The 25,998-nt window shown below is 41.0% G+C and overlaps 1 protein-coding gene across 8 annotated transcripts in view; it reads left to right on the plus strand.

Moving 5' to 3' along the window:
- SYNE2 (spectrin repeat containing nuclear envelope protein 2) overlaps positions 1 to 25,998 on the plus strand; it is a 326,063-nt gene that overhangs the window by 58,118 nt on the left and 241,947 nt on the right. For all 8 annotated transcript variants that reach the window (XM_024133495.2, XM_024133470.2, XM_024133489.2 and 5 more), the window contains exons 3-7: positions 19,660 to 19,721; positions 20,918 to 21,013; positions 21,101 to 21,178; positions 21,268 to 21,360; positions 25,482 to 25,663. In XM_024133495.2, the coding sequence (XP_023989263.1) occupies positions 19,660 to 19,721; positions 20,918 to 21,013; positions 21,101 to 21,178; positions 21,268 to 21,360; positions 25,482 to 25,663 (511 nt within the window). The remainder of the gene's footprint in view (positions 1 to 19,659; positions 19,722 to 20,917; positions 21,014 to 21,100; positions 21,179 to 21,267; positions 21,361 to 25,481; positions 25,664 to 25,998) is intronic.

The following is a 25,998-nucleotide window of genomic DNA, read 5'->3' on the forward strand; positions in this document are numbered from 1 at the left end:
GTTACAATATTGCTTCTGTTTTATGTTTTGGTTTTTTGGCTGTGAGGCATGTGGAATATTAGCTCCCCAACCAGGGATTGAACCTGCACACCCTGCCTTGGAAGGTGAAGTCTTAACCACTGGACTGCCAGGGAAGTCCCGATTTAAGTTGTTTATTTTTAACACATAAATATTATATTTTTTTGGCCATAAAGGGACACAATAATTTTATGTACCAGGAGCACATTATTTTGTTTTCAAAAATGAGGTAGGCCAAGGTAGCTCATTAGAGCAACAGCATCCGAATACAGAATGTTATCATCAATTAGACAAAGGACTAGGAAGGAGTGTGTATTCTGTTACCTTTGCCACCACACGTGGAGTTAACTTTCATGCAGTCCTGCCAAAATGCTGGTGAATGGTTAACCATCTGCACGAACCTGTATAAAACCATGTCGAGCCAAGTTACTGTGTTGTTCCAAACAATGCTCATATGTTTTATTTAGTGCTGTTATCTTCTAGATGACATATTTTAAAAGGTTAAAAAGCCCTTTATGCCTTCTGGGTAGACATTGCTTGGTAGGGCTGAGCAGTGAAATGTGAGTCTCTGTAGTTAGGTTATTACTCCATTTAAATTTATTGATGATTTACTGAGTATCCATCTGAAGGGAGGCTTTCAATATATGTATTCCTTTTAATAACATTAGAAAATATTTGTGTTCGTTGGGTTAGATTACAAGAATAATTATGCGATGTAATGTTGAATTTTATTCGCTTGTTCAGTAAATACTGGATGGCAACCACAGGTAGGGTGTTAAGGATGCAAAGATGAATAGATTGAGAACCTTCAAGAGGCATGCAGTCCAGCTGTGCTTTTCCCTGTTGACATCATGTGAAAGTGACATCAACAAGTAAGACAAATAAGAACTTCCCGGGAGTTTGTTTTCTTGCTGAACCCTCTGTAATTGTTCCTTATCCTGGAGTTTCCTTTCGTCTTTGGACATCTCTTGCTCTATTAAGCCATCTGAGTTCCTCTAAGTGTGTTAGGTGCCCTGCATAGGAAATCTCGTATCTTTATTGCCAATGAAATTTCTGACGTGTTTTAAGGCTTTCAATAAACAACTGTGTAATGAAAAACTGAGTGGCCATTCCACTATAAAGATATATATTAGGAGTTTGGGATTAACATAGACACACTACTATATATAAAATAAATAATCAACAAGAACCTACCGTAAAGCACAGGGAGCTCAATATTCTGTAATAACCTATATGAGAAAAGAAGCTGAAAAAGATGGATATATGTGTATGTATAACTGAATCACTTTGCTGTACACCTGAAACTAACACAATATTGTAAATTAACTATACTCCAATATAAAGTAAAAATTAAATTTAAATTAAAAAAACGAAAAAATATATATAAAGTATCCGGAATTAGAAAAATTTTTCAGTGTTCAGGAAAATCAGACAGGATGGAAACAAAGATTTCTTTAGACATGAGGCAGTGAGGTATGTATATGGTGTTTAGGGGCTCAATTGTGTTTTAGTATCACGTTTCTGAGAGAAATTCTGTTCTACCTTATGACAGTGAGTGAATGAAACTGTGTGAAGACTGAGAAAGAGGAGTGGATTTAATAAAATGCTTCTGGGTAGGATTTCTTCCCTTTTGCACCTAGGTCCCCAATGTGGGATTTTGATGGAAATGATGAATGAAGAGTAAGAAATATGCAGACAGTATTTTTGCTTCTTTAACCAAGGCAGACTGCTTTGTTATTATGAATAAAAGCAAATCATCTCTGGGTTTCTTTGTTTTTTTGCCAATTAGGTGATTATTACACCCGGAGAAAATAATCAAGTTATAGTCCTTCACCAGCTATCAGTGCTGTACTGTCCCAACAAAAAAGCTTCCAGAAAGTTCCTGATATCATAATAGCTGATACTGTCTTCTGCTGTGTTTTTTTGGAGGATTATTTGCCTTCATATTGTAAAGCTTCATAATCTTAAAAGTATCCCAATTAAATGAAAAACAAAATAGCTCTGGAAGCAGTGGTGTTTGCAGTGAACGATGTTTTTCAGGGAAAGTTTTTTTTTTTTTTTTTTTTTTTCTTTTTAGGTTGTATATACGGTTTCATCTTCTGGGAACTTTGGTTCTGTTTTTGCCAGGAATAAAAGCAAATCATCTCTGGGTTTCTTTGTTTTTTTGCCAATTAGGTGATTATTACACCCGGAGAAAATAATCAAGTTATAGTCCTTCACCAGCTATCAGTGCTGTACTGTCCCAACAAAAAAGCTTCCAGAAAGTTCCTGATATCATAATAGCTGATACTGTCTTCTGCTGTGTTTTTTTGGAGGATTATTTGCCTTCATATTGTAAAGCTTCATAATCTTAAAAGTATCCCAATTAAATGAAAAACAAAATAGCTCTGGAAGCAGTGGTGTTTGCAGTGAACGATGTTTTTCAGGGAAAGTTTTTTTTTTTTTTTTTTTTTTCTTTTTTTTTTCTTTTTAGGTTGTATATACGGTTTCATCTTCTGGGAACTTTGATTCTGTTTTTGCCAGGAGTTTGGGGATAAGCTTACTTTATTCTGGGTCAGTTACATTTTGAAAAGTAGGGCAAGATAAATCCAGGGTCATTTAGAGTCCTGTTAAAGTAGGTTAACAAAGATCTCATTCATTCCTTATAGAAATCAGAATCCTTTTTAATTAGTCCCATGGGAGATACAAGATTTTCTGAGCGTTTGTTGTGTATGCATGTGTGTTGGGAGGGGGTGTAATTATTCAGAGCTTGAAGTAGTATATTAGGAAAAATAAAACTCAAAATAATTTCCCCTTGGAAATGGGAAAATTTGAAGTAAATATAAGAGATTAATTTATAACCATCTGGTGGGTTTAGTGTGTGATTTTATACTCTAAAAATCAGAGGTCATTCTAAATGTGCCTCTTCAAGAGATTACTTCCCTCATCTGGTTTCAGCATTGGTGATTATAATTTCTCCAAATGGCTCCATTTTTCTGAAACGTTCAGCAGGGAAATTTGGTAAAAGGTAACTGTATTTGTTGTTCTCAATATGTATGAGAGCTGAAGTTTACTAATAACCACCAGGTATTTTTAGAGTCATTTAAAAATGATAGATAAAAAGCTATGGGGCTTCCCTGGTGGCACAGTGGTTGACAGTCCACCTGCCGATGCAGGGGACACGGGTTCGTGCCCCGGTCCGGGAAGATCCCACATGCCGCGCAGTGGCTGGGCCCGTGAGCCATGGCCGCTGAGCCTGCGCGTCCGGAGCCCGTGCTCCGCAACGGAAGAGGCCACAACAGTGAGAGGCCCGCGTACCGCAAAAAAAAAAAAAAAAAAAAAAAGCTATGAATGATTTATTAGAGGAATGGGATGTTTGACATTATCAATGTGTGTATCTTTGCAGGAGAGATATGAGATTCTGGGTGAATAATCTCTCCTGGTCATTGATGGTCTATGAGGCAACATGTGTTGAATGAGCACTGGAAGAAAATGGGGGAAGAGCAGCCACACACACTTGCTGTCTGCCTCTGGGGTGGAGCAGCACCCACGGGTCACGCCTTGGTCTTTTCAGCCTTTACTACAAAGGGGACTACCAATGACACGGGCAGCGAGATGTTACAAGATCAAGGGCACCTGGCTCAAATACAGAACACCAACGGCCCTTCTCAAATTTGAGTAACATGTAGGATCTTTCCAAAACGTGGGCGTTGTTGGCCTCATCTTCAGTTAAGAAGGATATTCAGAGTGCGAACTAGTTCTGCTGTATGTGTCTGTCTGCCTCAGTCTGAGTGCTTACTCTTCAGAACTTCCAGGGTGGTTTGGTGTCTTCAAAACAAAATGTTTCAAAAGTACAGGTGAATTCACACTTAACCACTTTATCACGTAATTACAGTTTTTATGAATACAGGTAAATCTGTTCATTGGTATATTCATGCAGCATGTGTTCCCTGAAACCCCACCTTGTATCAAGCACTATTTTTTTTTTTTAATCAGGCACTATTTTGGGTTGAGATGTTATTGAGGTGAACAACTCCAGCAAGCTTCGTGTGTCCCATGAGGCTTGCATTTCAGTTACAGAGACAAAGAATAAATCATTAAGAAAAATAGCAAATATCAAAAACGGATTTATGCTTGGGCATCTTCTTGCTGTACACGGGCCTCTCACTGTTGTGGCCTCTCCCGTTGCGGAGCACAGGCTCCGGACGCGCAGGCTCAGCGGCCATGGCTCACGGGCCCAGCCGCTCTGCGGCATGTGGGACTGGGGCGCGAACCCATGTCCCCTGCATTGACAGGCGGGCTCTCAACCACTGCACCGCCAGGGAAGCCCTAGGCATCTTCTTTAGATCAGGTGTCAGAGAAGGAAGAGGAGACACTTGAGGAGCAATTGAATAACACAAAGGAGCTGCTGTGCAAAGAGCTAGGGAGGAACATTCCAGTATGAGACAATGGCTCAAGGAAGAACTCAACAAGAGAAACAAACATGGTGAATTCATGGAGCAGAGGAAGCCTGGTGTGGCTGGATTGTGGTGGATGAGGGGCAGCGTGATTGGAGAGCAAGGCAAGGCAGAGCTGGGTTAGGCAGGGATTCATCAGCTCTAAGCTAAGGTGTGTGGATGGGAAACCTTTGGAAAGTTTTAATCAAGGGAGTAACATGATCTGATTTACCTTTTCCACTCTGGCTGCTGGGTGGAGAGGGGATTATCTGAGAGCAGGAGGCGAAGCAGGAAAGCCAGTTAGGATGCTTTTGTTGTAGCCCTGGTGAGATATCATAGTGTTTTGGACCCAGGGTGGTAGCAACGGGATGAAGAACCACGGATTTTTTTTTCAAAGGATGTTTGTGAACATTGGGATGATTGGGTGATTAATAAGAGAAATTAAGGATAATTTCTAAATTTTTGCCTTGAGCAACTGAGCAGTTGGTTATGGAATTTATTGCGATAAAGATTGGAAGATAAACTAGTTTTGGGGGAAATCAAGCTTGTATTTTTGCCATGATAGATATGAGATGCTTATTTGATATCCAGATGGAGATGTCAAGTAGACAGTTGGATGTCAGAATTCAGAGTTCTAGCGAAAGGTATAGATTTGGCAGCCATCAGCATATGGCTGGTATACTTACATTTAAAGCCACGGACTGGGTGAGATCACCTATGGAATATGTAGCTAGAGCAGACCTTTTAGGTCTTTCAGTGTTCAGAGGTCAAACAGAAGAGGAGGAGCAAGCAAAGGACACTGAGAAGGAGTGGCCAAGGCCAAAGAAGGAAAACCAGGCAAGTGTGATGGCCTGGAAACCCCTAGATGAAGATATTTCAAGAAGGGGGTATGGTCAACTGTGTTAAGTAGAGAAAAGGCCATTGGATTGGGTTCATAGAGTCAGTTGGTGGCTCTAATACATTCGCCACACTCAGGTAGTGGCGATGGAGGCCTGATGAGTGGGTTGAGAGAATGGGAGGTGCGGGAGTAGAGACAGTGACTTAACATTTCAAGAAATTTTGTTGATATCAGGTACTTGTTGAAGGGAAATGTAGGATTTTTTAAAGTAAGAGATACTACTTCATTAACTGTTATGCTTTTCCTAAGTTAGGTTCATTTATTGCTAGAACCCCATTCATTTATTTGTTCATTCATTATTCAACAAGTGTTTTCAAATACCTATGGTGTATGACACTGTGCTGAACACAGGGGATGGCACATGGCATGTGCTGTCCTGAAACCTATGTTCTGATTACAGGGATACAGACAATTATATCAACAGTATAGTATGATGTGTGCTGCAAAGAGGGCTGACATGGTGCTATAGAGGTACAGAGTAGGAATACCTCACCCAGACTTGGGAGTCAGGGAAAGCTTCCCAGAAGAAGTGATTTCTAAGCTTAGACCTAAAATGTGTTAATAGATGAGCAGGCATTGAAGGTGGAAAGACTGCTCCAGGCTGTGGTGACGGCATATAAAAGCCAGAAGATGAGGCTGAACGTGGCACATTCCAGGAAACAGTTGTTTAGCGAGACTTAGGATTAGAGTTTGAAGGAGAGTGTGAAAAGATGAGGTCATGTAAATGTTTGGGGGTTTGAAGTTTTTCTTAAGACCAAGGGGAAGCAACTGAAGGATTCTGAATAGAAGCATATTCAGAACTAGTAGTTTAGAAATCACCCAGCGGGCACTGTGGGGTGTGGTCTTATGGTACTGAGTGTGGAGACGGGAAGACCAGCTGAGAGATAATGGTGTCCTCATCTAGGAGGTGCCAGTGTGGATGGAGAGAAATGGGTATCCAGAGATATCTAATAGATACAATTTTCAGGGCTTTAAATTTTTTTAATTTTTAATTTTTAAAATTTTTATTGGAGTATAGTTGATTTACAATGTTGTGTTAGTTTCAGGTGTACAGCAAAGTGAATCAGTTATACATATACATATATGCACTCTTTTTTTTTTTAGATTCTTTTCCCATGTAGGCCATTACAGAGTATTGAGTAGAGTTCCCTGTGCTATACAGTAGGTCCTTGTTGATTATTTTATATATAGTAGTGTGTATATGTCAATCCCAATCTCCCAATTTATTCCCCTCCCCATCCCCTGTTAACCATATGTTTGTTTTCTACATCCGTGACTCTACCACTGTTTTGTAAATAAGTTCATTTGTACCCTTTTTTTTTAGATTCCACATATAAGCTATATCATATGAAAAAATTTTTATTTTCAGCTTTATTGAGGTAATTATCAGAACTTTTTGATTGACTGGGTATGGGAAAGGGAGAGAGAGGGAAGTATCAAAGATGACTCAGGTTTATTCTTGGGCAAATGAGTGGATGATGGAACCATTCACTGAAAAAAAATGCAGGAGAACAACTTTGGTAGGAGAGGGAGTTGATTGAGATGGTAACTCAGTTCTGGAAATGCTGAGTTTGAAGTGTCCCTGGAATAAGTAGGTGGAGATACCCAGAAGATAGTGGAATAAACATACGCACAGCTCAGGAGAAACAGACACCTGGGCTGAAGGTGAAGATTTGGAAGTGATTAGTATATAAATGGTGATTGGTTCCCTGGGAGTAGATGAAGGTATCTAGAGGAAGAGAAGAATGGCCTAGGCAGAACATTCCAGAGATAGAAAAAGCAAAACAAGCCTATAATAGGGCCTGGGAAGGGGTGTCCAGAGAAGTAGAAAGAAAACAAGGTGAGTGTGGTACCGTGGAATCCTAAGAAGGAGAATATTTCAAGAAGGAGAGGGTAGTAAACAGTATCAGAAGTTTCAAGATATCCAAAAAGTACTGAGAAGTATCCGTGAGGTTTAGCAGTGAGTATATTATAAGTGGCCCTGCTGAGAATTAAGTGGAGGGGTTGGGGTAGAAGCCAGGTTTTCGTAGGTTGAGAAGTGAGTGGTAGGTGAGGAAGTGAAGGCAGCCAGGGTAGACAATTCTTTCAAGAAGTTTGGGTTTAAAGGGGAGGACAGAGATAGGGTGGTAGCTGGAGGGGCCACGGATCTGGCTTTTCAGCTGATTTTTAATTATAATGAAAAGAACATGGATTTTGGTATCAGACACGTCTGGATTTGAGTTTCTCTCTCACCAGATGTGACATCTAGAGCACAGTATCCAGGACACAGTAGAGTTTCAATAAATGCTTATTGAATGAGTGACTAAAAATCCTTCATCTTCTGGGAGCTATAGTTTTCTCATTTACAAAATGCCTGCCTGACCACTTGACTAGAAGCTTTAATGAAATAATGTCCTTGTTCCTTACCCTTGAGTCCTACTTATTCCTGGACATGGCTTGTTTCAGCAAGCCTTCTGAGCCCCTCCAAGCGTGTCTTAGGATCCCCATAAGTTAGAGTAGATTTACATTGCATTACATTATGTTAATATCTCAGTTTATTATTTCATTACTATTTTGCCAGGCCCTTCCTGTTCCCTTGTGTTGTCTCAAGAATAAGTCACACATGTAAACCAGTCTAATTACTTTAGCTAGGAGTTTCTGAGCGTGAGCTGTGTGAACCCCCTCAGTCAGGATCTCTGGGAATTGGGGTGCAGCACCCTGCACTTAAACCATGACTCTCTGGCGTTCAAAAGTGTAGGAATCCTAGATTTGTAATCACGGCACGTATTTCCTTAGTTCAGTCTGGCTCTTTTGCACTCAGAAGTCAGAGGTGCTTGGACTGCTGCCCCAGTGGAAGGTGTTTAGGCTCACACCTTGATTTTCACAAGAAAAATGCTCACAGTGTTAATGTGGTTGGTAAAAGGCAGTAAGCAGTAAGAAATATGTGCTAAAAGAAATGTAGTCATTTCTTTGACTTATTCATTCCACAGATGTTTATTGAGCAACTCAGGTGCGTCAGAAGAGGGTAAGAAAGAGGAGAAAGAAATAGCACCCCAGATCCTAGGCATTTTATCTGTATTGTGGGCTCATTTTCATGTGCTAGAAATACAAGATTTGCTTATGCAGAGAGCCAGGAGCTGTGTTCCATGGGGCTGGAAACAAAAGCCTCAGTGTGAAAATCTCAAGGTGTTTGCATAAGGGTGTGGTTGCCTCATGTGGCTACAGGACCTTGCTGGATCCTACATGCTAAGGCCCTAAGCAGAAATTCTTTGCTGTGTGTCATAGATTTCCCCAACAAACTAAGTACTTAAATCTGTGGGTTCACTGGGGAAAAATAGCAACAAAGCCCCTCTCGCTCCTGCCCCAGCCAAATAACCATTAATTCAACAAATGCCTTCTGAATTCGAACAACATGAAACGCACTGTGTACAAGCTGCAGGCAAAGTGAGGAGGTAAATCCGACCTGGCCTCTGCTCTCCTAGAGCCCGTAGGCGAGTGAGGAGGCAGATAGTAATCAAGTTAGCTCACAGATGTTAGCTAATATTTTTTTAGGAACGGCTTTATAGAGATATAATTCAAGATGTGATTCACATACCATGCAACTCGCCCATTTAAAGTGTACAATTCAATCATTTTTAGTATACTCACAGAATTGTGCAACCATTGCATTTAATTTTAGAACATTTTTATCACCGCTTGCCCCCCCCCCAAAGAAACCCCATACCCTTTATTCCAAAACCTACTCCTCCCTACATCAGGCCGAGGCCACCACTGATTTACTTTCTGTGTGTATAGATTGTCCTATTCTGGACATTTTGTACACGTGGAATCATATAATATGTGGTATTTTGTGATGGCTTCTTTCAGTTAGCACAATGATTTCAACATTCATCCATGTTGTAGCTAATATTCATTTGTGTAGATCAAGCATAATCTTGCCAGGGATTGATAAACTTTTTTTTTTTTTTGCGGTACGCGGGCCTCTCACTGTTGTGGCCTCTCCTGTTGCGGAGCACAGGCTCTGGACGCGCAGGCTCAGCGGCCATGGCTCACGGGCCCAGCCGCTCTGCAGCATGTGGGATCTTCCCGGACCGAGGCACGAACCCGTGTCCCCTGCATCGGCAGGCGGACTCTCAACTACTGCGCCACCAGGGAAGCCCTGATAAACTTTTTTTGTAGAGGACCAGGTAGTAAATATTTTAGCTTTGAGGTCCATATGGTCTCTGTCACAACTACTCAACTTGCCATTTTAGCATGAACGTAGCTATAGACAATATGTGAACAAGTGAGTGTGTCTGTGTTCCAAGAAAACTGTATTTACAAAAATAGGTGGTGGGCTACATTTGGCCTTTGGGATTATCTGTTGTTGGTCTCTGATTCTACATCAGTACAAGTACTTAATCCTCTTAGCAACTCTGTGAGGTAGGTACTGTTATCCCCATCTTACAAATGAGAAGACTGAGGCACATAGCGAGTATGTGGCAGATCCGGGATCAAGCTCAGGTAGTCTGGCTCTAGAGCCAGTGCTCTTAGTCTTATCAATGATTGTAAGTTGAGGCAGGTGCTAAGTAGTGGAGGAAGACAGATTGACTTAGGTTTCCTTTGGGATGCAACAATTGAGCTGAGCCCTAAGGGTAATTAGAAGTCAAGTAGGTGAAGAGGGCAGGGTGGTGCAAACAGCTGTGGCAGGAGGGAACATAGCTTGTAAAGGCCCTGAAGGAAGATGGAGTGGCTGGAGCCCTGGGCATGGAGGAGAGCTGTAAGTGCTGAGGCTGGAGAGATGCTCTGGGGTGGACCATGCAAGCCTCACAGGCTGTTTTGATTTTGATTCTCAGAGCAGAGAGAAACTATCAAAGGGTGGAAAGGGTACTGTGGTCAGATCTACTGGCTGAAGTGGAGAACAGATTGAAGGGAGCAGAGCAGACCTGGCTGGCCATGGACGTGGTCCAGGCCAGACCTGACGGTAGATCAGGCAAGAGGGCCGTCAGATGTAGAGAAGGAAGCGTATACCAGAGCCATGTGGAGGCAAATTTGCAGGATTTGGTGGTAGGCTGTACCTGGGGCTGATAAAGGATGGTGGTGTCAAGTCCATGAGATGAAAACACAGATGAGGACAGGTTTGGGGAGAAGTAGGGAGGTAGAGTGTCATTTCAGTCCTGGAACGCTGAGTTTGACAGGCAAGTGCTTTTTTTTCCATAGTGACAACACAGATTCTCCTGGGAAGAAATATGTGAATGAAAAGAATTTTGAAGTAGAGACATGGTTGCACATTGAGTTTACGAGACGTGTTAGCTAGGACTTAGCTTCTAAACTCACTTTTCTGGTTCAATAAGTGAGATCTCAGTCCTGGTACTATTTATTTTTCTTTCTTACTTGCTTATTTGTTTGGCTTATGGTTGGTTGCAAGAAAATGTGTTGTAAATTGTCCCCCTGCTTTCTCTGTTGGTTAATAGTCTCCCCTTTTGTAGTTCAGTAACAGGCCTTTTCCTGTTTATTCTTCAGATATTTTAGGCTTTTCTTGTTTTCATTGTGCATGCCTGTGTGTTTTCATTCATTTATTTGTTTGTTATCACCTCCATGAGAAACAATAGAAGAGGTGGCCTTATTATTTTTAGTTCCCTTTCTATTGGATAACAGCTTGGATAAGATTCTTTGGGATGGCTGTTGGAACACATGGCTAAAATGTGTTGCATTATTGTCTGAATTTAGTTATTCTTACCTTGTCTAACAGAGAGTTGGCAGCATTGTTTCAGGGGAGAGCAACAGGGTCTCATTAGTGCATGCCCTTTTGTTCAAGACATTTTCTTAGTAGAAGAAAGAAATTACCCAGGGTTTTTTTGTTTGTTTGTTTTTGAATTTTATCTATTTTTCTTATACAGCAGCTTCTTATTACTTATCTATTTTATACATATTAGTGTATATATGTCAATCCCAATCTCCCAATTCATCTCACCCACAGCTTCCCCCACCAGCTTTCCCCCCTTGGTGTCCATACATTTGTTCTCTACATCTATGCCCAGGGGTTTTTAAAACAAGGATTAGGATAAGACATAGGCCTAGTAACTGTTGCCAATAAATTCTTCTCCATGCAGTAGGTCAGTTTGAACCTCAATCTTTTAATATTTACTAAGTCTTTCAATCAGCAAAATGTATTGAGTACCTCTTCTCTACATGACACTGGTCTAAGGGGAAGCAAAAACACAAAAGCATAAGGGTTTAATATTAAGGTTGATACAATGAGTAGGAGAGAAACCACACAGAGGTACATGACTGCAGTACATGAGCAGCAAGTGGTAATTACCATAAGATAGAAAGAAAACTGTTGGTTGTTCATGTAGCTATCCTTTCATAAAAATACAGGTAGAATGATGATAAACATGCTATTTTATAATTTGCTCTTTTTCACTTAAGAATAGGCCTGCATCAGCACATATGTATCTACTTTGTTCTTTTTACTGTAAATTATAATTTTCTTCCTTTCTGGTAATGTGGAAGGTTTATGATCTCCTTTTTAAAAATTTCTTATGGCTTAACAGATGCTTTTTAACTTTAAATAGTGTACCTAAATTGCTGCTTTTTGAATTATCAACTTAAAAAATGAAACCATATCATGTGTAGTAATTTAATTTACATATACATACATTCATTCTTTCATTCGACAAGTATTGACTGAGTGCCTTCTACTTGTGAGATATTAGTCTAGGAGCGAGGAGCCCAGTGACCGACCAAAACAAATCCTTGCTCTTTAGAATTTATGTTCTTTGCCTGTCTAATCTAGAAGGGTGCACAGGAAATTGTTAATTAATGTTGTCTCTGGGGAAGGAAAATGGGTGTTTGGGGAAAGTTAAGATTAACTTTGAATTCTGTTACTGTTTATAAAACATGTTTTATGAGGATTATATATTACTTCCTAATAGTAATAATGATTAAAAAAAAAAATACCCAACAAAGTATTGTGGTAGGCCAGAGCCAGAAGAGATTACTTCTATTTCACAAAGGGGACATTTGAACAGGATATGTCTTATTTTAACAAATGTTGATCGAATGCCCCCCATGTGCATTGTGCTGGGTGCCGGGGTTTCTGTGAATGCAGAGGGATGCGGGAGGATTAGCCAGTCCAGAGGGTACATAGCATGTTGATGCAGAAAAGAGAGCAACTTCACTGGGTAACTGCATATATTCTAGTTTGGCTAGAGAAGTAAGATGTAAGTGGGGAAGTCATGGGGGATGAGTCAGGAAAAAGTTGATTGGAGTCAAATTCTGAATGACCTAGAATGTTAGGCTAAGAATCTAGAATTTATTCATTAAGGAATTAGGGAGTGATCAAAAGATTTTAATGAGGAGAGTGAAAGATCCAAGTAATAAATCTGGTGCCATGTGCAATAAACCTGTTATCAATAACCCAGCAATAGAAAGGGAAGAAGGGAAATTCCTGGATAGAGAAGGTTGCAAAGCCTCCTTGGTGACCTCATGCAGTAGAGAACATTCTTGGAGAAGCCACATTGTAATAATGTGTTGCTCTGTGTTTAAGTGAAAATGTCAGTTAGAGATTCTCATGCCTGGGTAACTGCCTTTGAACTCTTACTACCAGGGAGGACTGCTGGAGTCAACAATTTAGATGAACTTTTGTAGAGACTGGACCTTGCTGAGACCCAGTGGCCTTGGTAGTTTAATAATGAGATTTATAATGAACTTAAAATCTACCCTCTTTAATTGAGCTTAACTCAATTTGTTTTCATTTAAGTTCCTTTCCAGCTAAGGATATGAGTTGCCAGCTCACAAAAGGCAGATTGAATAAGAACAAAGTCAGGGATTAAATGTATTTTTATGGTAATGACACCTAGAGAAAACCTTTTCCTTCTATGCCTTTCTGAAACTCAGCCAGATATTTTCCAAGAATGATAATCAAGGATACCCATATGGGCCTGAATAAAATTCACTGACTACATTTTCCTGCATTTTATATATTTCTTATTTGCCTTAAAAATCAGAATAGAGAATTTCTCATTCTCTATTCCTTGGCATTTTAAGAAACTCATCATTATGATAGATTTTATTATTTTCTGTCTGTTTTTGTCTTTTTCTGTCCCTGATGTCTGCCGATTAAATGGTCTTTTTCTCATTACTCATCCATAAAAAAAGAGTGAAATAATGCTATTTGCAGCAACATGGATGGACCTGAAGGTTACCATACAAAGTGAAGTAAGTCAGACAGAGAAAGACAAATTTCATATAATATCACTTAAATGTGGAATCTAAGAAACGGTACAAATGAACTTATTTACAAAACAGAAACAGACTCACAGACTTAGAAAACAAACTTATGATTACCAAAGACGAAAGGTGGGGAGAGAGGGATAAATTAGGAGGTTGGGATTAACAGATACACACTACTATATATAAAATAGATAATCAACAAGGACCTACTGTATAGCACAGGGGAACTCTACTCAATACTCTGTAATTGCCTATATGGGAAAAGAATCTGAAAAACAACAGATATTTGTATATGTATAACTGAATCACTTTGCTGTACACCTGAAACTAACACAATGTTGTAAATCAGCTATATTCCAATATAAAATAAAAATTACATTTAAAAAATAAAATTAAATAAATAAAAGGTCCTATTCTCTTTATGCCATTTTGAGAAGAGTTTTATTATTTTATTAGAAAGTTACTCTGGAAATTAAAAAATAAAACCCAACATTAAAAAAAAAATCTCACCCACTCAAATTAAGTCGCTTTAAAGCATGTGGCTCTCAATTAGTTTTTCCCCAATGGGTCAGCCTTTGAAAAGAACAAAAGGTTACTTATCCTGCTATAGGGCGAGCTATTTGGCTCTGGTTCCTGTTGAATTAATACCACTTTTCAGGGATAAGACAGTATGAAAATGTGAGAAAAGTGTGTCAAGGGATAAGTGACATGGCACAGACGAAACCATTTAATTGAGTAGTCATAAAGGTGTTTAACTGCACCTGGGACATCTTTGTTTGCTGTTAGCAAGGGTCCTTGTTGCATTTGAAGGGTTCTGATTTCCAGGATGAAGAGGTAGACAATGTGTTAGTTAAAAGCCATGAAGTTTAAAAACCTTTTCCTGAGGGTTACATTTGCTAACTGGAGAGTTCGGGTCGGGATTTGTTCTGCCTGCTCCTCTTATTGTTTTTCCCCTTGCTTCTATTAGATTTTAATCAAATTAGGACAGGGATAACTTAAGGTTTTCATTGGAAATTTTTGGTTATTTTAAATTTATGTCCCTATCAGAGGTCAGTCCAACCTATGTGAGACTAGGTGCTCCAAGTTGAGCAGTCCATATAGAGCCCTCATATGCTGCCTGTTTTCTCAGCCTAGGAAAGTTCACAGTCCTCAGTTTGCTCAGTACCAAGACCCCTTTTGGCCAGCATCACATGGAAATGATCATGTGATCCCTCATCTTTCTTGGAAATAATTCAGAATGACTGAGGTTTCCAGGTGCATGTGCAATACTCAAACTCCTTGGGCACACAGTGCTCCTTTACATTCCTTTTTGTGCCAGCATTTCACCCCCTCTATGGTTATTCCTTTCTCCCACAATAATTCCCCTAACGTTAGTGTAGACTCCCTGTCCTGGACCTGGTGGTATTCCTGGTTAGTTTCTTCTCCATACTTTACACCTAGAAAGAAAAAAAAAAATCTCTCTTGGCTCCTTAAGGATAAAGAAGAGAGCCCTCTTTGTTTTCGTTGTTGTTTGTTTCGTTTTTTGTTTTGAATTTCTGCTTTTTTATAATAATGAAATAGTCCCTTCCTGCTTATACACATGGCCTTGATTAATGTACTTTGTGCACATGTAACTTGATCCTGGAAAGATAAAAACTTGTGCTCTAGTTTTCTCTATTGAGGAACAAAGTTAGCTCTCAACACATTTTTTGGTAAGAGTCAGTACATGTTTAAAATTTATTGTCTTATCATCTGCTGATTCTAGGGAAACAAACAATGAAAACATTAGTAACATTTTGAATTATAGGACAAAATTATGGTTCTTTATAATTCTTTTTTTAAAAAATTAATTAATTAATTAATTAATTGGCTGCCTTGGGTCTTCATTGCGGCACGAGAGCTTTCTCTAGCTGTGGCGAGCGGGGGCTACTCTTCATTGCGGTGCACGAGCTTCTCATTGCGGTGGCTTCTCTTGTTGCGGAGCATGGGCTCTAGGCATGCGAGCTTCAGTAGTTGTGGCACGTGGGCTCAATAGTTGTGGCTCATGGGCTCTAGAGTGCAGGCTCAGTAGTTGTGGTGCGTGGGCTTAGTTTCTCCACGTTATGTGAGATCTTCCCGGACCAGGGATCGAACCCGTGTCCCCTGCATTGGCAGGCAGATCCTTAACCATTGCACCACCAGGGAAGTCCCTAGTTCTTTATAATTGTTTTAAATGAAATTTATAAAAACAGAAATAACTCTCAAAAACCTAAACTATCTGGTTGGCTTGTCAGAACTCAGTTCAGTTCAGCTAACAATTATTGAGCACCCTTTAATGTGTAAATCACTGAGCTGTAACTAATTTCAGCCGGTAATACAGAAAAAATGTAATGGATTTAAAAAGTTAAGGAGACAATCCGATGAGGTTAAGTGCATCTTTAATTTCTACTCAGTCAAAATTGCAAACACCCTAAAATTCCATTTACTCAGGTTCTTTTCATTTTCTCAACCTGAACTCTCATCAGATTAAAACTTTTTTTTTTTTTTTTTTTTTTTTTTGTGGTACGTGGGCCTCTCACTGCTGTGGCCTCTCCCGTTGCGGGGCACAGGCCCCGGATGCGCAGGCTCAGCGGCCAAACCCGTGTCCCCTGCATCGGCAGGCGGACTCTCAACCACTGCGCTACCACGGAAGCCCAAGATTAAAACATTTTTGAGAACTCAGACTAGATGTCATGCTAACAATTTCAGTTCAACTGTGTTAGAGATTCATAAGGGAGAATGGGTAGAGTCAAAGGAAAACAATGTATTAGAAGGTAGAACGGACATCGTTTAAAAGAAGGGATGTAAACACATAAAGGTAGACTTGACCTTCTCAGTACAGCAAATAAAATATAACAGTAATAATAATTAATAAAATTATTGTTCTTCCTACTTTTTTAAGCAAATATTTGCTTAGAGCCTGTTCTGGGCCTGACTCTTCTAGGCCCCTGGAATATATCACAGATGAAACATCTTGCTTATGTGGTGCTTACATTCTATTGGGAGGAGAGTAAGTCATTAAATGATAAACATACTACATATATAGCTTACCTAGAATGTTAAAGGTGGTAAGTACTGTAGAAAAAAAATCAAGCAGGGTAAGAGGGAACAGAAGTGGGGTTGTTACAGTTTAAAATAGGATGGTCAGAATAGATCTTACAGATGAGTGCCATCACTCTGGCTGCTGTGTTGAGAATAATATTCAGAGGGCAAGGCTGGAAGGAAGGAGACCTGTTAGGAATCTATTGCAGTAATCTGGGGAGAGGTGGAGGTGCCTTGGACCAGTGGTTGTAGTGAAGGTGGTGAGAAGTGGTCATATCCTGAATATATTTTGAAGGTGGACGTAAGAGGATTTCCCCAGGCGTTGGACATGAAGTGTGAGAGAAAGAGAGAAGCCAACACGTGATGGAGGAGGAAGACAGAGAGTATAGGGGCCTGCAAGCAGGAGGAGAGAGTGATCATCTGTACTGAATGCTGCTGATTGCTCCAGAAAGATGAAGACTGAGAATCGATCATTGGTTTTAGTGGGGGCTGGGGGGGTCGTTGATGACCTCGATTCATGGTGACCTTGATGAACGAGTAGTTTCAGCGGAATGGTAAGGGCATGATTGGTGTGGGTTCAGTTAAGAGAGAAGGAGGAGGGGACCTGGAGACCATGAACATAGACAAATCTATTTGAGGAGTTTGGCCACAATGGACCTGTACCTGATGGGGGTCAAGAGAGGGTTGTTTTTTGTTTTTAGTTTTAGATGGGTGAATTAATAGCATGGATCAGTACTAATGGGAATAGTCTTGGGTGGGGGAGAGGATCATACAGGAGAGAAAGGAGTAAAAGGTCCTGGAGTAGCTCCAAATGTGATGAGACCTGGTGAATGAGTGAAGGAAGGGATTGGCTTTAGGTCTGAGCAAGGCTGGCTCACCCATGCTAACAGGCTGGAGGCAGAGCCTTTTGATAGGTTACTAGACAAGGGAGTAGATGATCCCTAAGTGTCCTGCGGAAGCAAGGTCTCAGCTGAGAGTGAGGATGGGAGGGGAGGCGTTGGGAGTTTGAGAAAGAAGGAGAGGGTGTGAAATTGCTGTCTAGAGGAGTGGGAGAGGGCAGTGTATTATGACTTCCAGGCAGCATTGAGGGCCTACTTGGCGGTCACGATGAGACTGGTCAGCAGTTACGGATGTCCTTCCAGCCACATTCAGCAGCATGTGTGCAGGTATGAGTGAGCAGAGAGTGGTGATGAAGAGCACACAGCGGAATGAGAGGTGCAAGGGAGTGTTTGTAATAATTGATCTTGGAATTTACAATGGATAAGGATGAAAGGAAGGAGACCAAGGGGGCGAGGGACAGTGTAAAACTGGCAGAATTGATGGCTTGGAGTTGCTGATGGACTCCAAGGATTGTTGGAGTTGAGACACTAGTGGGAATGAACTGAAAAGATAAGGAATGATGTTCAGAGATGGGGGTGCACGAACTCAAGATCATGAGTTGTAGTTATTAGTAATGACAAGGTCAGGGTATAACCATGACAGTGAGTGGTTGAGGCAGGGCAGAGGACACATTTATTGCAGAAGAATTCAAGAAACAGAGAGGCCAGAAGGTTGGAAGTTTCATCAGTATGTGCATTGAAATTATGAAGAATTAGGGGTCACATTGGAAAGAGCAACAGTGGGGAAGGAACTAAAACCTTTGAGAAATGATGAGGAATGACAGAGGTAGGTAGGTGACTGTAATAGTGGGGACTGTCTGATGCCATAAGAGCTAAAGCTGGAGCATTTCAGGGACAAAGAGAGTGGAAAATGATCTGGAAGTAGCGGCGAAGAGCAAGGAACTAGTAGTCCAAGGTCTGTAAGAGAAAGGAATGCTGTCACTTGAGAGGGCTGTGGGGAAAGCAGAGTTCCGGGTTAGGGTGGAGGTTCAATTAGAGCAGAAAGGTGAAGGAGGGTAGTGGGCACATAGGGGCTTTTGCTGATGGTCTGTTATGGATTTCGGCATCAGTGAAGGGTTTCAGGAGTTAAGGAGAGGTGGGAGATGAGAAAAATTGGGGAACGTGCAGAGTCTTTTGGAAATTAGAGCGAGAATGGAGGGGGACCTGAGAGTGTGTGAACTGTGTGTGTGTGTGTGTGTGTGTGTGTGTGTGTGTGTGTGTGTGTGTTGACGGGATGTAAGCAGGGACAAAGGCACAGTGAGATGAGATCTGGTGAGCCCGCGGTAGGTGGTGGTGACAAGGCTGTAAGCGTTAGGCACAGGGAGGAGTGGGTGTCTGGATTGCTCTCACCCCTGTCCAGTAGGATGAGGAGATCTGGGGAAATGGAGGGTAACCCCTAGCCTCAGGGTTGAGGGTGTCTGCTGGAGCCGAGGGGGTAGAGGTGAGGGGAAGAATGGTGTCGATATGCAGCTCTCTCCTGCCCTGGGGAGGAAGGGAAGATCCACACCGAGTGTTCCGATCTTTCCCTGGACTCCTACCTGGTTAGTAAGAGTGAGAGCTAGCGCTTCTCCTGTGTTTCCTTGGTGCCAGGGTCTGTTCACTTTGAGTGAACCGCTAACAGTCTAGCGGTGAGTGCTTCTCACCTTATTCCACGAGGAACCTGCCCCACGTCACACAGCTACTCGGTAACAGAGGCAGGATTTGAACTCAGATCTCTGTGACTCTATCTAATTGTAGCTGATTTACAGTTAATTCAGTGACAATATATTCTTCATGATAAATGTCAAGACTAAACTGCCACGACTTTATGAGCCTTTTAAAATGTATTCAGATGTTCTGGGTTTATCTGAAGTACCGTGTGGTGTTCGCTTAGACTGCAAATCCATTTGGATTAGAACCCCTTTTTTTTTCTTCACAGGTCCTTGTACAGCACTGTCAAGGTCATGTAGGGGCTAATTCTTTTGTCCATAAAATATTAAAAACCGTTGTCTCTTGCAGTTAAACGGTGGCTTTGAAAAATATCTCATTTCAACGTGCTGTATTTCCAAAACACTTTTTGGACAAACACCTGAAATTTAAACTAAGTTCTAGAACGTTTATAAGATTGTGAGATACACACACACGTACCCAGAGTGACAGACCTTTGAAATGCTTATTTGTTCAAATGGTTTCTGAGGCTTCTCGTTTTCTAACTGCCATTGTCCTTTTTAAATAGCTGAACAGGAAGACACTCAGAAGAAAACCTTCACATGCTGGATAAACTCACAGTTGGCAAAGGTGAGGAAAAAGAGAGCAAATCAAGCTATAAATATATATTTAAGTGATTCCTCCTGTTCCCTCAGTTTTGGTCCCCAAAATGGCACTGGTGACATGTAAAAGGTTGAAAAAATGTGCTGAATGTCACCTTGATCTTGTTTTGATGTATCTGTTATTCTTTCCCAACACGAAAAGGGGGCATTTTTGTTAAGGATATGGGAGACAGCGCTAGAAAATATTTAAAGCAGTAACATCTTTTATCAAATGAAATTGTAACAAGAAGTCATGTATATTGAGTGTTATGTTAGACATTGTTGTAAGTACTTTAAATGTACTGACCACTCGTTATGTTTCAGTGACTTCACAACATCCTATGAGACAGATAGTATTGTTCGTGTTTAAAGAACAAGGAAGCTAAGGTACAGAGACGTTGTGTGACTTCTCCAAGGTCCCACAGTTTACAAGTGATAGTGCTGGGATGCAAACCCAGGCAGTCTGGACCCAGAGGCCTTGATCTTAATCTCTGTGCTGTCCTGGCCTTCCGTGATCCAGGTGCCTGGAATAACCTAGATACAAAATGAATGAGCCTCTTCCCCCAGGCTACCCAGCCCAGCACAACGCTCGTCATTCTAAAAAGAGGAAATTCATAAACAGGTTACTCCAGAAATGTAATCTTCCCAAGTGGGTCACTATTGGCTGATTCTGAGCATCCTGAATGCCACTTCACTGCACAAGTTTTAAGCTCTCAGTGAAAGCTGAAAGAGTGTTGTGTTACTGGAAATTTGCTGTGAGATAAGTTCACTACTTTCCATATCATGTTTTTTTTTGTTTTGTTTTTGTTTTTTTTGTGTGTGTGTTATGCGGGCCTCCCTCTGCTGCGGCCTCTCCCGTTGCGGAGCACAGGCTCCGGACGCGCAGGCTCAGCGGCCATGGCTCACGGGCCCAGCCGCTCCGCGGCATGTGGGATCCTCCCAGACCGGGGCGCGAACCCGGTTCCCCTGCATCGGCAGGCGGACGCGCAACCACTGCGCCACCAGGGAAGCCCCCTTATCATGTTTTGATGTGGAACTTTGTGTGTTTTCTACATTCTGTTAATTAAGAAGAAAATCACTACTGAATCTTTGCATCTTTGCAAAAGCACATTTATGAGATTCTTAAAAGTTATCGTGTTTTTGGACCAAAGTTTCAATGATTACTTTTCCTGTGCCCTTTTGTAGCACACCCCTCCCTCAGTTGTATCGGACCTATTCGCAGACATTAAAAAGGGGCATGTCCTCCTGGATCTGCTGGAAGTACTCTCAGGACAACAGTTGGTAAGCTTTTAAAACAACATTAAGAAATTTTGTGGATTAAAAAAAAAATCACATTTCTGAGTAATATATTTTGCTTGAATTTCATAGCCTCGGGATAAAGGATCTAATACATTCCAGTGTAGAATCAATATAGAACATGCCCTGAGATTCCTAAAAAACCGATCAGTGAGTATGAAATTCACATGAAAATTCATTGGGGAGATAAATGCTGTGAAATATTTTCTCCTTTTAACATGCATTTCTTTTTTTTCCAGATCAAGCTAATAAATATTCACGTTACCGATATTATAGATGGAAACCCATCCATTATTCTTGGCCTAATTTGGACAATTATACTGCACTTTCATGTAAGTAGTTTGATGATATGAAAAGTATTCCTGTTCTCATTACCACAGTATGAAATAAGTGTAATGCAATAAGTGTGACTTGATGCTAGAGCTTCTTCCAGAAAAAGACCCTCTGGAAGTCTTGTCAGGTGGAAAATATATAGCAGACCCTTTGCCACTTATGTTATTCTTCAATTGAAAACTGAATGCTGAATTATCATGATATCCTGAAATATCCATGGTATCAGCACCAGTCTGAATAGAACTTGCCATGGTAAATTTTTGCTTATTATTGTTTATTTACTCTGTCAGAAGAGAGAATAGGAAGCTTCTGGAGTAAACTCTTGAAAATTAACCCATTAAACTTGGTTAAATCTCCCTATTTTTGAGGTCCCTTGTCTAATCTAATAATCCTGCAACATCTAGTTCTGTCCCAAGACTGACTCATAGCTTTCATTTCATTCCACAAATATTTTTGAACACCTACTTTGTGCTAACTTTTGTGCTAGGACGTAAGAAAATAACAGGGGGCACTTCCCTGTTGGCACAGTGGTTAAGAATCCACCTGCCAATATAGGGGACACGGGTTCAATCCCTGGTCCGGAATATCCCACATGCCGTGGAGGAACTAAGCCCGTGCGCCACAACTACTGAGCCTGTGCTCTAGAGCCCATGTGCTGTAACTGCGAAGCCCCACACGCTGCAACTGATGAAGCCTTCGCACTCTGGGCCCTGTGTGCCTCAACTACTGAGCCCGTGTGCTGAAACTACTGAAGCCCACACACCTAGAGCCCATGCTCTGCAACAAGAGAAGCCACTGAAAAGAGAAGCCTGTGCACCGCAACAAAGAGTAGCCCCCGCTCACTGCAACTAGAGAAAGCCCGCATGCAGCAACGAAGACCCAACGCAGCCAAAAAAAAAAGAAAGAAAGAAAGAAAATAACAGGGAATAAGAAGGTTATAGTCCTGACTTTATGACACGACTGATAAATACATTCTTTCAGGCCTGGGATTTTGAATTAGTGCGTGTTTTCTGTAGCTACTTAAAAAGTTACATGTTCATTATCTCCATAATTACTTTTTTTTTTTTTCGCGGTACGCTGGCCTCTCACTGCCGCGGCCTCTCCCGCTGCAGAGCACAGGCTCCGGATGCGCAGGCCCAGCGGCCATGGCCCACAGGCCCAGCCGCTCCGCGGCACGTGGGATAACCCCAGACCGGGGCATGAACCCACGTCCCCTGCACTGGCAGGCGGACCCACAACCACTGCGCCACCAGGGAAGCCCCATAATTACTTTAAAAATAACTTTAAAAATTATATGGGAAACAAATGCTTATTTTAGGAAAACTAGAAAATAACGTAACTAATTTATGTAAAATTTCAAACATACAAAATGAGACTTTATATCATTCCTGGATACCTATATTTGTAGTTATAGTAGAATAATATACATGAGGATGATGAAAACTAAATTTAGGATTTTTGGTTTTCTTCCTTTGGGAAAGGAAGGAAATGGAATCGAAGGGGGAAAGACAGAAGGCTCAAAGTGTATTTGTGTGGTTTTTTGTTTTTTTTTTTTTTCAGTAGAGGCCTGATGTTTGCGTCAGCCTTATATTTGTTCCTGCATTTATATAACTCCTATTTCTGCTTAACACAGGTTTTTTTTTTAACATCTTTATTGCAGTATAATTGCTTTACAATGGTGTGTTAGTTGTATTTGTGTTTTATTTCTTTAAAAAGTTATGAACCAAATGTGGTAAAATGTTAAAAATTGATAATTCATAGGCATTTTTAATATTTTTCCATACTTTTTAGGACATTTGAAATATAATTTGAAATTTCAATATAGATAACGAAAAGAAAATAAAGTCATCTGTAATTCTGCCGCTCACAGATAACCACTTCAATTAATTTGGTGTACAGTCTCCATGACATATACAGTGGGATTTAATATATATATTCATGCATGTATGTCTTAAAATGGGGTCATGCTATCCATTACTGTTTTCAAGCTATTCTAATTAAAATCTTTCTGAATTTATATGTATTTTAATGGAAGTATGAAGTTATGTTGTAAAGCACTGTTGTTTCATTAAGGGACAGTCAGAATGCTCACAGTTTTTTATGACTGTAAGCAATTCCAAAAAGACTACTCTTAAGATAAAACTTTTCCATATAATCTTAATTACATCCATGGGCCAAATTCCTAGAAACTGCATTCTTGGGCCATAAGGTTTGCAAAATTGTAGCTTTTTAAAGTTTTGTTTTGGGCTTCCCTGGTGGTGCAGTGGTTAAGAATCCACCTGCCAGTGTAGGGGACACGGGTTCAAGCCCTGGTCCTGGAAGATCCCACACGCCACAGAGCAACTAAGCCCATTCGCCACAACTACTGGGCCTGCACTCTAGAGCCTGCGAGCCACAACTTCTGAACCCACATGTGCCAACTACTGAAGCCCACGTGCCTAGAGCCCGTGCTCCACAACAAGAGAAGCCACTGCAATGAGAAGCCTGCGCGCCTAAACAAAGAGTAGCCCCCGCTCGCTGCAACTAGAGAAAGCCCTCATGCAGCAACAAAGACCCAACACAGCCAAAAATAAATAAAATAAATAAATTTTTAAAAAAAGAATCAATTTAAAGTTTTGTTTTAATATTGTAAATAAACTTTTGTTAAAAGTATACGACACACAGAGAAAACTGCGCAAATCTTAAATGTAGAACTTGATGAATTTTTGTAAATTAAACACATCCACGTAACCACCATTTAACTGAAGATAAGACGATAGAATATTGCCAGCATCCCAGAGCCCCCAGGTCTTTCTCCCAGTCACTGCCCTCCTTCCCTAAAGATAACCGCTACTTTGATCTTTATCATTGGTTAGTTTAGCATTTTAAACTCCATATAAACGGAATTATAACTGAATTATTTTGCATACACTATATAATAGTCTTTTCTACCTGACTTATTTCATTTAAAATCATGTCTGTGAGATTCATCCTCTTGAGGCAGGTATCAGCGGGTCTTTCCTTTTCATTGCTGTATATGAATATACCATTGCATGAATATACCAGAACTTATTTACCATTCTACTGTTGATGGACATTTCTTTTGCTGCCAATTTTAAGCTCTTACGAATAAAGCCGCTAAAAACATTCTTGTATATGCCCTTTGGTGGTACAAGCCCTTATTTCTGTTGCATATTTATCTAGGACTGGAATTGCTGGGCTGCAGGGCATGTGATCTTCAGCTTTAGTAGATACTGCCAAACAGTTTTTCAAACTTGTTCTGATTTACACTGTTACCAGAGTTTGAGAGTTTCTTGCTCCAATCCTTGCTAATACTTGGCATTAAAAACTTTTATTTTAGCTATGCTGTTGTGTGTAATGATTTATAGAAGTTTCAAAATGTATTCTGGATACAAGTCCTTTGTTGAGTATATATAAATTGCAAATATCTTCTCTGACTCTGTGGCTTGCTTTCTCAAATCTTTAATGAACAGACATTCATAATTTTAATGTAGTTCACATTTATCAGCTTCTTTTTTTTTATATAAATTTATTTATTTATTTAATTTTTACTGTGTTGGGTCTTCGTTTCTGTGCGTGTGGGCTTTCTCCAGTTGCGGTGAGCGGGGGCCACTCCTCATCGCGGTGCGCGGGCCTCTCACTGTTGTGGCCTTCCCGTTGCGGAGCACTGGCTCCGGACGCGCAGGCTCAGTGGCCATGGCTTACGGGCCCAGCCGCTCCGCGGCATGTGGGATCTTCCCGGACCCAGCTACGAACCCGTGTCCCCTGCACTGGCAGGGGGACTCTCAACCACTGCGCCACCAGGGAAGCCCGCAGTTCAGTTCTGATGGACAGAGGTGGAGCACCAGTGAAGTGCTCTACAAGCATGCTGCGGGGGTAAATAGATACCTGCCCTTGATGTGGAACTCCATATGCTTGGGTGAGAGCAAGTCCCAAAAGCCAATGTGTAGCCCCAGATGGCAAATGCCGTCATTCAAAGGTTTGTCCAGTGCTCGTTTCACCATGAGTAAACTGTCACTGTTATACGATAATTTTTAGGTCTTGTTCTGGCTGAAGGTTTTGCCTCAGTGCTGCTAACCTATGATTCCATACACGTTAACGATTATGATGTCTTCCTTAGATTGAGGAGCTTGCCCGGACTCTTTCGTGCAATTACAATCAACCTTCCCTGGACAGTGTGAGTGTGGTCGACTCATCTCCTACCTCAAGTCCTCCAGCTAAGAAATGCTCCAAAGTCCAAGAAAGATGGCAGATGTCTGCAAAGAAGGCTCTTCTCCAGTGGGCTCAGGAGCAATGTGCCGCGTAAGTAGTTTGCCCCACCAGAGGAGACACACAGGGCAGCTGTACCCACCAACACAACCTTACCGGCCTTCAGGTCTGAAAATCAGGCCAAATAGGAATAACACCCACCTGAACACTTCCCTCTCATAGAAAGAAAATGCATACTCTCCTCCTTCCTCTCACACTGAATCTTCCACATGTGGACCTCTGTGAGCTCAGCCACACTTGGTTTTGAAGACCAAAAGGTGGTATCATCTGGGTAACTTACCTCACTCCCACTCCCATGTGTAGGTGGCCTATTACTGTGTGCAAATAAAGTAGTCTTTAAATATCTTTTTCTTTAGACACAATTCCCC

The sequence above is a fragment of the Physeter macrocephalus genome, chromosome 11 (genome assembly GCF_002837175.3).
Source record: "Physeter macrocephalus isolate SW-GA chromosome 11, ASM283717v5, whole genome shotgun sequence".
NCBI classification, from domain to species: domain Eukaryota; kingdom Metazoa; phylum Chordata; class Mammalia; order Artiodactyla; family Physeteridae; genus Physeter; species Physeter macrocephalus.